The sequence below is a fragment of the Dipodomys spectabilis genome, unplaced genomic scaffold (genome assembly GCF_019054845.1).
Source record: "Dipodomys spectabilis isolate Male_0828 unplaced genomic scaffold, ASM1905484v1 ptg000559l, whole genome shotgun sequence".
In the NCBI taxonomy this organism is placed as follows: Eukaryota; Metazoa; Chordata; class Mammalia; order Rodentia; family Heteromyidae; genus Dipodomys; species Dipodomys spectabilis.
The window spans coordinates 1,604,197-1,615,914 of record NW_024871236.1 but is presented as its reverse complement, the minus strand read 5'-3'; the positions used below and the strand labels follow the sequence as shown (position 1 = coordinate 1,615,914).

At 43.2% G+C, this 11,718-nt stretch overlaps 1 protein-coding gene across 1 annotated transcript; it reads left to right on the top strand.

Moving 5' to 3' along the window:
* The first annotated feature begins 4,835 nt into the window (after positions 1 to 4,835).
* Positions 4,836 to 11,164, top strand: CUNH4orf33 (chromosome unknown C4orf33 homolog). The gene is given in 6 exon segments (XM_042670489.1): positions 4,836 to 5,016; positions 6,875 to 6,935; positions 9,045 to 9,096; positions 9,199 to 9,344; positions 9,346 to 9,384; positions 10,416 to 11,164. Coding segments are annotated over 6 exon segments (600 nt in total). The 3' UTR covers positions 10,537 to 11,164.
* The last annotated feature ends 554 nt before the right edge of the window (positions 11,165 to 11,718 follow it).

Below are 11,718 nucleotides of genomic sequence, written 5' to 3'. Positions count from 1 at the left end.
ACGAGCCCGCGCCGCGCCGGCCCGGCGGCCGCCTGCCCGCGCCCCCGCTCGGGGCGCCTCGGGTGGCCTCCGCCGGCCGCCGCGGGGCCGGGGGGCGAGGCCAGGACCGCGGGGAGCCCCGGGCCGGCGGCGGAAGTGCACTCGGCGCGCCCCGCGACTTTGAAAGCCGTGCCTGGGACCGCTCCTTGGAGACGGCGACGCCGCTTGCGTCATCACGGGGCGCCCGCGCCGACGTCACCGCGCCGCACGGAACTCGCACGCTATTGGCTGCGTGTCCAGCGGGGGCGGGCGCGTCGACGCCAGCCTGAGTGTCGGCCCCGGGGTCCGTGCGGCGTGTCCGGGTCCGGGCTGGGGCTGGGGCTGGGCTGGGGCTGGGCTGGGGCTGGGGCTGGGCTGGGGCTGGGGCCGGGGCCGGGGCTGGGGCTGGGCTGGGGCTGGGGCTGGGGCTGGGCCGGGGCCGGGGCTGGGCTGGGGCTGGGGCTGGGGCTGGGCCGGGGCCGGGGCCGGGGCCGGGGCCGGGGCCGGGCTGGGGCCGGGGCTGGGCTGGGGCTGGGGCTGGGCTGGGACTGGGGCTGGGGCTGGGCTGGGGCTGGGGCTGGGCTGGGGCTGGGGCTGGGCTGGGGCTGGGCTGGGGCGGGGCGGGGCGGGGCTGGGGCTGGGCCGGGGCTGGGGCTGCGCTGGGGCCGGGGCCGGGGCTGGGGCTGGGGCCGGGGCCGGGGCTGGGGCTGGGGCCGGGGCCGGGGCTGGGGCCGGGGCCGGGGCTGGGGCTGCGCTGGGGCCGGGGCTGGGCTGGGGCCGGGGCTGGGGCTGGGCTGGGGCCGGGGCTGGGCTGGGGCCGGGGCTGGGGCTGCGCTGGGGCCGGGGCTGGGCTGGGGCTGGGGCTGGGGCCGGGGCTGGGGCTGGGGCCGGGGCTGGGGCTGCGCTGGGGCCGGGGCTGGGGCTGCGCTGGGGCCGGGGCTGGGGCTGGGGCTGGGGCTGGGCTGGGGCTGGGGCTGGGGCTGGGGCTGGGGCTGGGCTGGGCTGGGGCTGGGGCTGGGCTGGGGCTGGGGCTGGGCTGGGGCTGGGCGGGGCGGGGCCGGGGCCGGGGCCGGGGCCGGGGGCGGGCTGGGGCCGGGGCTGGGGCTGGGCCTGGGCCTGGGCCGGGCTGGGGCTGGCCGGGCCGGGCTGGGGCTGGGCTGGGGCCGGGCTGGGGCTGGGCTGGGGCTGGGGCTGGGGCTGGGGCTGAGGCTGGGCTGGGGCTGGGGCTGGGGCTGGGGCTGGGCTGGGGCTGGGCTGGGGCTGGGGCTGGGGCTGAGGCTGGGCTGGGGCTGGGGCTGAGGCTGGGCTGGGGCTGGGGCCGGGGCCGGGGCTGGGGCTGGGGCTGGACGGGCTGGGGCTGGGGCTGGGCTGGGGCTGGGGCTGGGGCTGGGGCTGGGGTGGGGCTGAGGCTGGGGCTGGGCTGGGGCTGGGCTGGGGCTGGGGCTGGGCTGGGCCTGGGGCTGGGGCTGGGGCTGGGCTGGGGCGGGGCTGGGCTGGGGCTGGGCCGGGGCTGGGGCGGGGCTGGGGCGGGGCTGGGGCTGGACGGGCTGGGGCTGGGGCTGGGGCTGGAAGGGCTGGGCCCGGCTGGGGCTGGGGCTGGGGCTGGGGCTGGGACTGGGACTGGCCGGGCCGGGGCTGGCTGGGCTGGGGCTGGGCGCGCTTTCCTAGACCTGCTCTCGAGCCTGGGACCTTGTCTTTTAAGTTGGCAGAGAACAAGCGGGTTATAAAGTTAACTGCACGGTTATAAGATCTATTGGCTTGAATGAAAGCCAACGGTCCTAGTTATCAGTGAGTGGCCCTTGTATTAACTGAATAGAAAAATGAGAGTGTTATGCGTGGACTTGAATTATTTGGATCGCACGATCTGTTTTTAAACATTACAAACAGTAGTTTTTCTGTTTTGTGTCTATGTGGTTACAAGACAGTCCCCCCGCCCCCCTCTGTACTGGGGATAGACCTAGGGCCTTGCACAGGTGTTTACATTTCAGCTAAGTCCTAGCTCTGCTGGTTCGATTTTAATGGAATATTTTTTTAAATAACTTTCATCATTAGTAAATGAAATAGTGACACTTATCCTTGTAGTGTCCCCAGTAGTGTTTCTCCTTTTAGTATCATCCCCTGTCCTCAAGATGGGTGCTACCTAATACTTAATAGCTCTTCTGGCAGTCTTTATTCTGTATGTTTTGTTATTATTGTTAATTTATCTCCAGGCCCCACTTTAATCCCTGGTAGACAATAAAAAGTTAATGAATATCTGATGTAGAAATTAAACTAAGTTTAAGTAGTCAAGGTTCAAAGTCATACAGAAAAGTTAGGATTTGAGCCCAGAAAATAGGTCTTTAATATCATAGTCATTAAGCAGTATTTATATACTTCTCAGAAGTATAATTTATGGTTAGTATAATGTACTTTGTGGGGTTTTTTGCTTATGTCTATAGATTCAATAAATGAATTAGCGCTGTCCATGTTCTATTAACCATACAGTCGATTTTCAAGTCTTTGCACAGTATTTATATTGCAGAGTCTTCTTTGTTCTAAAAATCTACTCAAGCAGTAGAATAGTTAAGCAAGATGTCAGCTGTTTATTTGTGTTCCTTCAACATTTTTCCTAGAAAAGCAAGTGTCTGCGTCAGTGGGGCATCGCCTGGCCTAAAGTGATTCCTGCTGGGTGAAGACTGCAAGTACTTATCCTTCTGGGTGACACTGCTGCAAGTGCTGGACTGAGCTGGACTGAGCTTGCTCCCGGCAGGTCTGGCTCCCTTCCTGTCAGCCCTTCTCCCAGGGGGTCCCTGACATGTTCCTTCTGGCACCGGAGGCACTTTCCTTAAACTTCCTCATCTTTTCCTTTCTCCAGTAAGTGGATGGGGCATGGAAGAATGCACACTGTAAAGAAACAATGATTGTAGAAAAAGGAATGAATGGTCTGTCCACAGAATTATTTCAAATGTTTCCTTGCAACTTTGATGAAACACACACACACAAAACACCTTTTTAGCGGTTTTTTCTTTTAAACTTCGTAGAATATTTTTTTAATATGCTGTTCTTCAGCTCTAGGGTTCAGTCTCCTTCCCCTCCCCCAACTTCATGTCCTTTGCCATAGTAAATTAGGTAAAGGCAGTGATCGAAAAATTATCTGTTTTATTTTTTTGATGAGTATTAATTTTGAGAAGGTAAAAAGTGGAAAAAAGTAAAGATAAACCAGTAACATTATTACTACTTTTTAATTGATTTTGCCAGTCCTGGGGCTTGAACTCTGGGATCCTTTTGCTCAATGCTAAAGCTCTACCACTTGAGCCACAGCTCCACTTCTGGCTTTTTCCTTGACTAATTGAAGGTATGAGTCTCATGGACCCTGCCTGGGCTGGCAATCTTCAGATCTCAGCCTACTGAGTAGCTAGGATTCCAGGCATAAGCCACTGGCACCTGGCTTTCAGTAACATTATTTTAAGAAAGACCAAATACTCAGTATAAAACTGTCCATTAAGATGATCCCTTGATAATATTTATTCTAAAATTTTGGAAATGTTCAATCATTATACTATTTAAGAGATTTATCCTTAAAAGTTGTTCATGTATCCTTAACTAGTAAGGCATATCATGCTTGAAAAGTCAAATAGTTGGAGAAAAGTGATAAAATAAGGCTCTCTTCTTCCACGTCTGAGACAGCTACATCTTCTAGAATAGCACGGTGTGCACCATTAGTTTCTTGTAGGTGGCTGGTTACATGTGCTTCCTTGCACATGTGTAAGTATTCATCACAAGTATGTACACAAATTAGCTTCCTGTTTATTCGGTGATGTTTTCTGCACCTTATGTTTTTCATGTCACAGTCTAATTTACATGTGCTTACACAACTCCTTTCTTCATTTTAATCACTATGCAGTATTGTATAATACAGCAAATTTTCCTTATAGTCATCCTCTGAAGGGTATTTACGCTTAATTTGAATTTTTTTTTATTCTAAATAATGTAACTACTAATGTCCTTCTGCTGTGTCATTTTGATTATATCCAGATATAACCACTAAAACTAGAATTATTGAGTAAAAATGGACGTTTACATTTTTATTTTGATAGATACTGGTATGCTGCACCTTCAGATGTGACGGTATACCCCAGCAGCTGTCTGTGCCACTCTTAATGGTCTCCTTACACTGTGTTACCAGACTTCCTGTGTCTTACCAACTAAGTGAAAACTTGTTTTCTTTGCATTTCTCTTTCTTGGAAACAGGTTTCTGTTGGGAATGTTAATCTTTTCCTTAGTAATTTCTAGGATCCCACAAGGCATTAAAAAAATCAGTTTTGAAATATGAGGTACACAGTTGCTCCATACTGTCATTGATCTGTGAAAAGGCTCTTTTTGGTGTGGGAAGGGAAGCTGATGCTTTATATTTTTTAATATGGTCAAATGATTAAGTTTCACTAAGATTTTGATATTAATATCTTGATTCTGAAAGGATCTAGTAACTCAGATACCTTCGAACTGGTCAATGAAAAGACAAAGTGTAAAATATATACTCATGGGCTTAAAGTTTTAGTTAAGTGCATTGACATTTCTGTAGTAGATTCAAAGTTATTTTAGTGCTCCCTAGAAGGACTCCAGAGCTTGATCTACGTGAAGTCTTCCAGCGTTAGAATTTCAGTCTGTGATTTGTCACCACACAGATGGCTCTTGGTTTGCTAGGATGCTTTTGTCATCCTGTTCCTCTCCTGTCTTCTATTTGACATTTGAAATTTCATTTATTTTGTAACTAAAAGAACCTTGTATATTGTTAAGGAGTTTGTTTTCATTTGCTTCTTCCTCTAGGAAGTCATCAGATGGATTTTGAAAGTGAACACACTTGACACGGCTTTCCAGTGCAGCATGAGCCGGTTTCTGTTGGGCTGCATCCAGTTGAGGGAGGTGTGATGATGGCAGTCAGTGCTCCACTTTTCAATGACCCGCCTGCACCCCTTGGAGAGCCAGGAGAGCCTTTCAGTGAGCTCTGGAACTATGAAGGCAAGCAGAAGTTCTGCGTGTTATTACAAGCATAAATCTTTTTATAATTACCTCCCGTATGCAGTTGCTTTTTTGTCTAACCGCTAGGGAGTGAGTGCTTCTGAGCAACTGGTATGTGCAGTTTCCGATATTTCCACCAAGTTCTTACCACAACTTTACCTCCATTACCTATGTGAACTCTGTGTGTAACTGGAGGAGTGAAAATATGTGTATGATGCTTCTATATCCCCTTTCTTTACATGTGTAACTTGGTACAAGAAGAAATCAGTACATGTACCCACTTTGTCACTAAATATCCTCAAATTACCACTTTCACATTATAAACCTTGTTTAGAGACATTTTGGACTGTTTACGTATTGTAGGAATAAATACTATTAGCCCAATACAAAATTCAGCTTTTACTTTATGCCAGGAAGTAATCCTTCATATCAGAACAAGACTGGAAGACATCTACACAATTACCTGGTTTCAGATTTGTTCTAAGATCCCCTTGTACTGTACTATAATTGAGCTGTCAGATTCATCTTTTTGTAATACTCTTCCTTAGCTTTTTTGCTCACAGCTGACATTCTATCACTTGAGCTATACTTCGAATTTGATTTCTGTTGTTGTTGGTGGTGGTATTTTTTTGGAGTATAGAGTCTTAGGGACTGTTCTACGAGGCCTGAATTAGAACCAAATGCTCTGATTATAGACACTTGAGTAGCTAAGATCACAGGGATGAGCCACCAATGCCCAGCCTTATTATTTTTAAGTTAGGGTCTTACTTCCTGTCCTAACATGCACCTGGTCTGTAATCCACCTATTTTATGTGTCCGTCATTTCTGGCATAACCAGTGGTGACACCATCTACAGCTTCCCTGGATTCTATTGGCTGTTTCTGCCTAGACTGAACTGAAACTGCCATCCTCCCATTCTCCAAGTCTCTCAAGTAGCTAGGATTGCAGGCTTGAGCCACTGGTAGCTGGCTCAGTCTTAACATTCTGTGCCCATTTTTCACACATACAGGCACAAGCACACATGTAATTTTCAGTTTCATGCACAGTAGGCTGCTGCTCTGCAACATACTTAAAATACGGGCATCACCCATGCCAATAAATATTTAACAGAATCTTTGATTTTCATGTGTATTGTATTTTATTATATGGAATATATAAATTCCATAATTTAATTATCATCTTTCCTGGTAATAGTTTTATTTATAATATCAGATAATTATATGTAAGTAGAGATAGTCATTTCTAAGTTTTAATTTCTTTTCCTAGCTGTCTGGTTTATTTCTTTTGTTGTTGTTGTTGTTGTTGTTGGTCATGGGGCTTGAACTCTGGGCCTGAGCATTGTCCCTGCGCTCTTCAGCTCAAGGCGAACACTCAACTTGCTTGAGCCACAGCACCACTTCTGGTTTTCTAGTGGTTTATTGGAGATAGAGTCTCACAGACTTCCCTGCCCGGGCTGGCTTTGAACTGTGATTCTTAGATCTCAGCCTCCTGAGTAGCTAGGATGACAGGCATGAGCCACCGGCGCCCAGCTCTAATTTATTTCCTTAGGATAAATTCCTAGAATAAAATAACTGGTTCAGACTTTATGTGTTAATGTTTATCCCTGATCTCACCAGCACTAGACTTTGTAAATCTTCTTAATTATGGCAATCTAATTTGGGGACGTTGATGATGACTAATTTCCTAGGGATGTCTTTCAAGTTTAACTCCTTGTTTTGTTTTATTTTTTACTGGGCACAATATGATAACTTAAAAAATTCATTAATTTATATTCTAAAGGAATACTGTTTATTCCTTAATAAATTTTACTTACTGAAAGTAAATTAAATTTCTTATTTTGTATCTTTTTTTTCAAAAGTTGTAGAAGCATTTTTCTTGAATGATGTAACTGAGCAGTATTTAGAAGTTGAACTTTGTCCGTAAGTATAAAATCATATGATTAGGGAAGAGCTTACTTCCAGCTACATAGAGAGAATGCTAACCTGAACTAATTTGAGTTACCTGCTTTCATCAAATTTAGGACATATTCAGAATATGTGAAGAATGTACATTCCAAATGTTTAAGGATATTATTTTGATGGTATGTTCAGCTTAGTAATATAGTTTTGTAATAAGCATGAAGATATTTTTCCCCAAATGAAAAGTGATTATAACTGTTTCCTCCATTACTTAGTCTTTATTATTTGTCCAGAAATAATACACAAGTATAACCGATGTAACTAGCTTATGAAAATGTTTCTTTTAGGGGATTTTTAACTGCCTAGATTAGGCCTTACTTTCATCAATTTCATAATTGCATATGCAAACATTTATTCATTTATCATTTGGTTTGGGGGCATATGCTCTGTCATTTTTACATTCAAGACGAATAAAAAATCATAAATGGATATTCCTTGACTAATTAAAATGTTAACCTCGGACTGTTTACTTAATAAATGAAATTTTTCTATATATTGTCATTATTCACTTTAAATGCCACCTAGATTCCCAGGAGTATCAATATTTAAGAGCCATCGTTCCTTAGGCCTGGCCAGCGAGCCTCACATCACTGATGTAAATGAAGTTTTAGTTGCCGTTTTACTTTCTTTAGTTTAGCTTTGTTTCCAAGTTTAATGTGGAAAATTTTAGTTTGCAATTACTGTTTTAAAAAGACTACTTATGTACTTTACATGTCATCTTTTAACATGTCAAAATCTTTCATTTAAAACTATGATTAATTCTCATAAACTGCCCTAAGAAGTAAGGACATTTCAGCTATTATGTGATTATGTTCACATTGTCGATGAGACAGCTAAGACAACATTTATAGTTCATTTAAATAACAATAGTTTACCAAGCTCTCAGGTTTGAACCTTAGTTATTTTATTAGATGATAATACTAGTTTTTTTCATAAAGTGATGACCTAGCACTTGATAAATATAATAACTAGATCTTCTTTTGGTAAGAAACTACACAGTAGCCATTGTATAAATTAATGAATTTTAAAGTTTGCAATCCTCAGAGTAGTTTATATATATCAAGATAATTAGGAATCAAGAGTCACAGTTTTTGCTTCTGACCATCTATTCCCGCAAAGGTAATTAACTACAGGTAGGGCAGCATAAAGAAGAATATTGTTTTAAATAGAAGAAGCTTTACTCCTTTATTTCTAAGGCTTCATTTTAAAATCCTAACTTTTTTTGTTGGCTATAGGGCTTGAACTCAGGGCCTGCGTGCTGTCCCTGAACTTTTTTGCTCAAGGCTAATGCTCTACCACTTTGAGACAGCTTCAGTTCCAGTTTTCTGGTAGTTAATTGAAGATTGATAGTCACATGGACTTTCCTGCCTGGGTTGGCTTTGAACCATGATTTTCATATCCCAGCTTCCTGAATAGCTAGGATTACAAGTGTTAGCCACCAAGTTATGCACTCTAATTAGAGTTTGCCTTTGAGAATATGTTCTGTTTCTTTTAAAACATGTGACATCAGAAACTAAACAAAGCTAAACTATAGAAAGCTAAAAAATGTAAGCAGCAAACAGGTCATGTTCAGTTGTGTGAGAAGATAAACTAGGATTAAAATCTTTACCTTGTAAACTGCTTAATCTATATTGTGTACTTTCTACCTTCCTAATGAGTCTCAAGGTCGTTTTCTTCCTGAAGTAGCCTTCAGTAAAACAGCTTCTCTTAGAGGACTTTATTTTTTGAATTTGTGTTTTATTATAAACTCTAAATCTTTCCATTGTTTTTTTCATATTTTGTGCCATCTTACAAATGAAGTGTTTTATGTTTCTATTTAATGACTGTGAAAAGCAGTTTTAGCACATGAAACTTTGTGGTTTGACACAGCAGTTGTCTTTGGTAAATCTGAGGATGTCATTTGCAAGTAAATGAACACACTGTCTCTTCCTGTAATTATCCAGTGTTTGTATTGCCTCATTTAGTCATTTGGAAAGTTAGCTGTAAAACATAAATTCCAGACTTGGAGATAGCAAGGAAAATAAAAAATGCTCTCTCTCAGACTCTCACGAGGAACCTTAATTTTGACAGACATGGACAGCATTTGGTGCTTTTTCTCTCTGGAAGAAGAAATGTGTGGAAGGTAAGTAAAAATATTTTTTAAAATTCCTTAAGTGTATAAGTAGCATATTGTTTCAAGCCTAGGTCTGAATTTACCTTTGTGTTTCGTGTATTATTGTTGTAGCAAGAACTAGCTTTATCATTCAGAGTGTCTAAAGAAGACACAAAATGGAAAGGCAAAGCTTACCTTTCTTGGACATATTTTCCACCAAATGTGACAAAATTCAATTCATTTGCAATTCATGGATCAAACGATAAAAGACACTATGAAGCCTCAGCGTGAGTTGCAGGAAGGACAAGAGCCTGACTTGTAAGGACACTATGTCCAACCATAGACTCTCTGAGCTGTGCATCCCAGTACAACAGCAGTGATACTTTTCAGCTACAGATGTCGTGTGCAAGCCGCTGGTAGGACCCTCTGGTCCTTGGTAGTCCTCTGAATTCTTCATACATCAGCTGCGGACTGACAGTCTCTCTCACTACTATCAGGAGCAGAGTGCTTAGTCTTTCATATCAGGGTGAGGAAAATCTTGTATTAGTTTTATGTCAACTGATAAAGAAGTGTGGCTTCAAATTTCTGATCCTTTTTCAACAATAAATGGTCAGAGAAATAGTGTTTTCTTCCTGGTTTAAGAAAAGGGCCAATAAATCATTTTCTTTGCTCAAATAGAATGTGTACCTTCCCTCCCACCCCCTCACCCCCCTACCCCCAAAGAGAACAACTAGGATTAACACTTGCATATGAACCTCCCTTGCTTTGGAAAAGAAAGAAAGTCAGTCAGTCCTCTAGTACAGATCTGAAGCTTCTAAAAACATTTGCTTATATAGCTGGTAACAGTTGTATCCAAGTTTGAATACAAGAACATATGCTATGCAAGACTTTAGTATAATTGGGTTAATTTAATTACTGAGACAAGGTTTTGCCATAGCTCAGGCTGACCTGGAACTTGCTGTGTAACCCTTGTCAGCTGCAAACCTCTGCCTTGTAAGTGCTAAGATTATATGCATGGTCCACCATGCTGAATGTGGTATATGAGTGAGTTAAGGCTAGATGGAATGAGTTAGGTTTTGAGAGTTGATTTTTGGTTTTCCTTTCCACTTGTGAGGAACTATTCATAGAATTGAAAGGCAAATGCTTTGAGAAGTGAGTATTTTCATAGCTGAATGTTTCATAGCCAGAGTGAGAAAAATTATACATGGGGAATACATCTTGTCTTTGGTATTTCTTAAAATAAAACATGGTTCTATCACAAGTGTGACAAAGTAAGTCCCACTTCAGGACCACTCCTTCAAAAACACATGACTGGTTCCACTCCCCACCTTCTTTTCCTTTGTTTTCAGCCATCGTCTAGAATATTTCAAGCCTTTCAGTTTTAACACACTGTTTGGAGATGAATGGAAGCAACCAGAATCAGACCTATGGCTAACAGAGAAACCTGATGTGCAGGAAATTAATAGATAACAAATCCTGTAAACTATAAATTTCTCTTCACTTTTTAAGATAAACAAATATAATAACTCTTCAGGCGCCATGAACATATTTCAGCCAAAAACATTTTCATACAGATCACTGAAAATATGCTATCTATGTAGCAAATTGTACATGATTAACAAGAAAATGGAAAGATTGTAGATGATTTCATCTACAGTGTTGAGATGGTTCTCATGACTGTCTAATCCAGTATCTAGGATGGTACTGTAGGGGCTGTTGATTGCTGTGTGTAAGCATCATGGAAAGATTGTAGATGATTTCATCTACAGTGTTGAGATGGTTCTCATGACTGTCTAATCCAGTATCTAGGATGGTACTGTAGGGGCTGTTGATTGCTGTGTGTAAGCATCATATCAAATGTCTCTTACCCTCTTACCCATGAACATCAACCAGCTTGAGAAGAGATATTTTAAAGCTATGTAATATATATTAATTCTTCTACTCTGAATCTTGATATTAGAGCATAGTGACCTATTATTTCAGTGGAATAGATTTGTATCTGTTAAGACATCCTTAAGATTCACAAATTATTAAAACAGCTACTTTTCCTGTCTTAGATGGATTTTTACCGTGTATAGAAATAAAGTCTTGAAGTTAAGCAATGGACTCTGCATTAATTTACCAATAAAAGCCGTTTTCTCTATACTGTAAGCATCAAATATTCCTGGTCTAAAAAAGACCCCAATACAGTAATAGTGGATGACTTCAGTAACCCACTCTTCAATACATAGATCATCCAGACCAAAAAAATAAAAATAAAAAAACCTTAGAGTTAAACTGTACTGTAGAACAATAGACAACAGGTATCTACAGACTCTTCTACCCAACAGCAGAAGAGTATACCTTCTTTTAAGCATTTTAGGAAATGTTTTAGACACTGTAAGCACATTGTTGAACACAGATCACTGTCACTGTGGGGACTTACTTTCATCAGATTTTTAGATCTGATACATTCAGCTAAGTGACAGGATATAAAGTCAGGATACAAAAATCAATAGCTTCTCTGTACACCTGAGAAGAAAATCAGGAAAACAATACTATTCATTAGAGTTAAAGCAACAAAAACACAAGATGAAACATCTCTAATGAAAATTACAGACCACTGAAGAAATAAAGTGAAGAAGACACTAGCAGATGGAAAGATCTTTCATG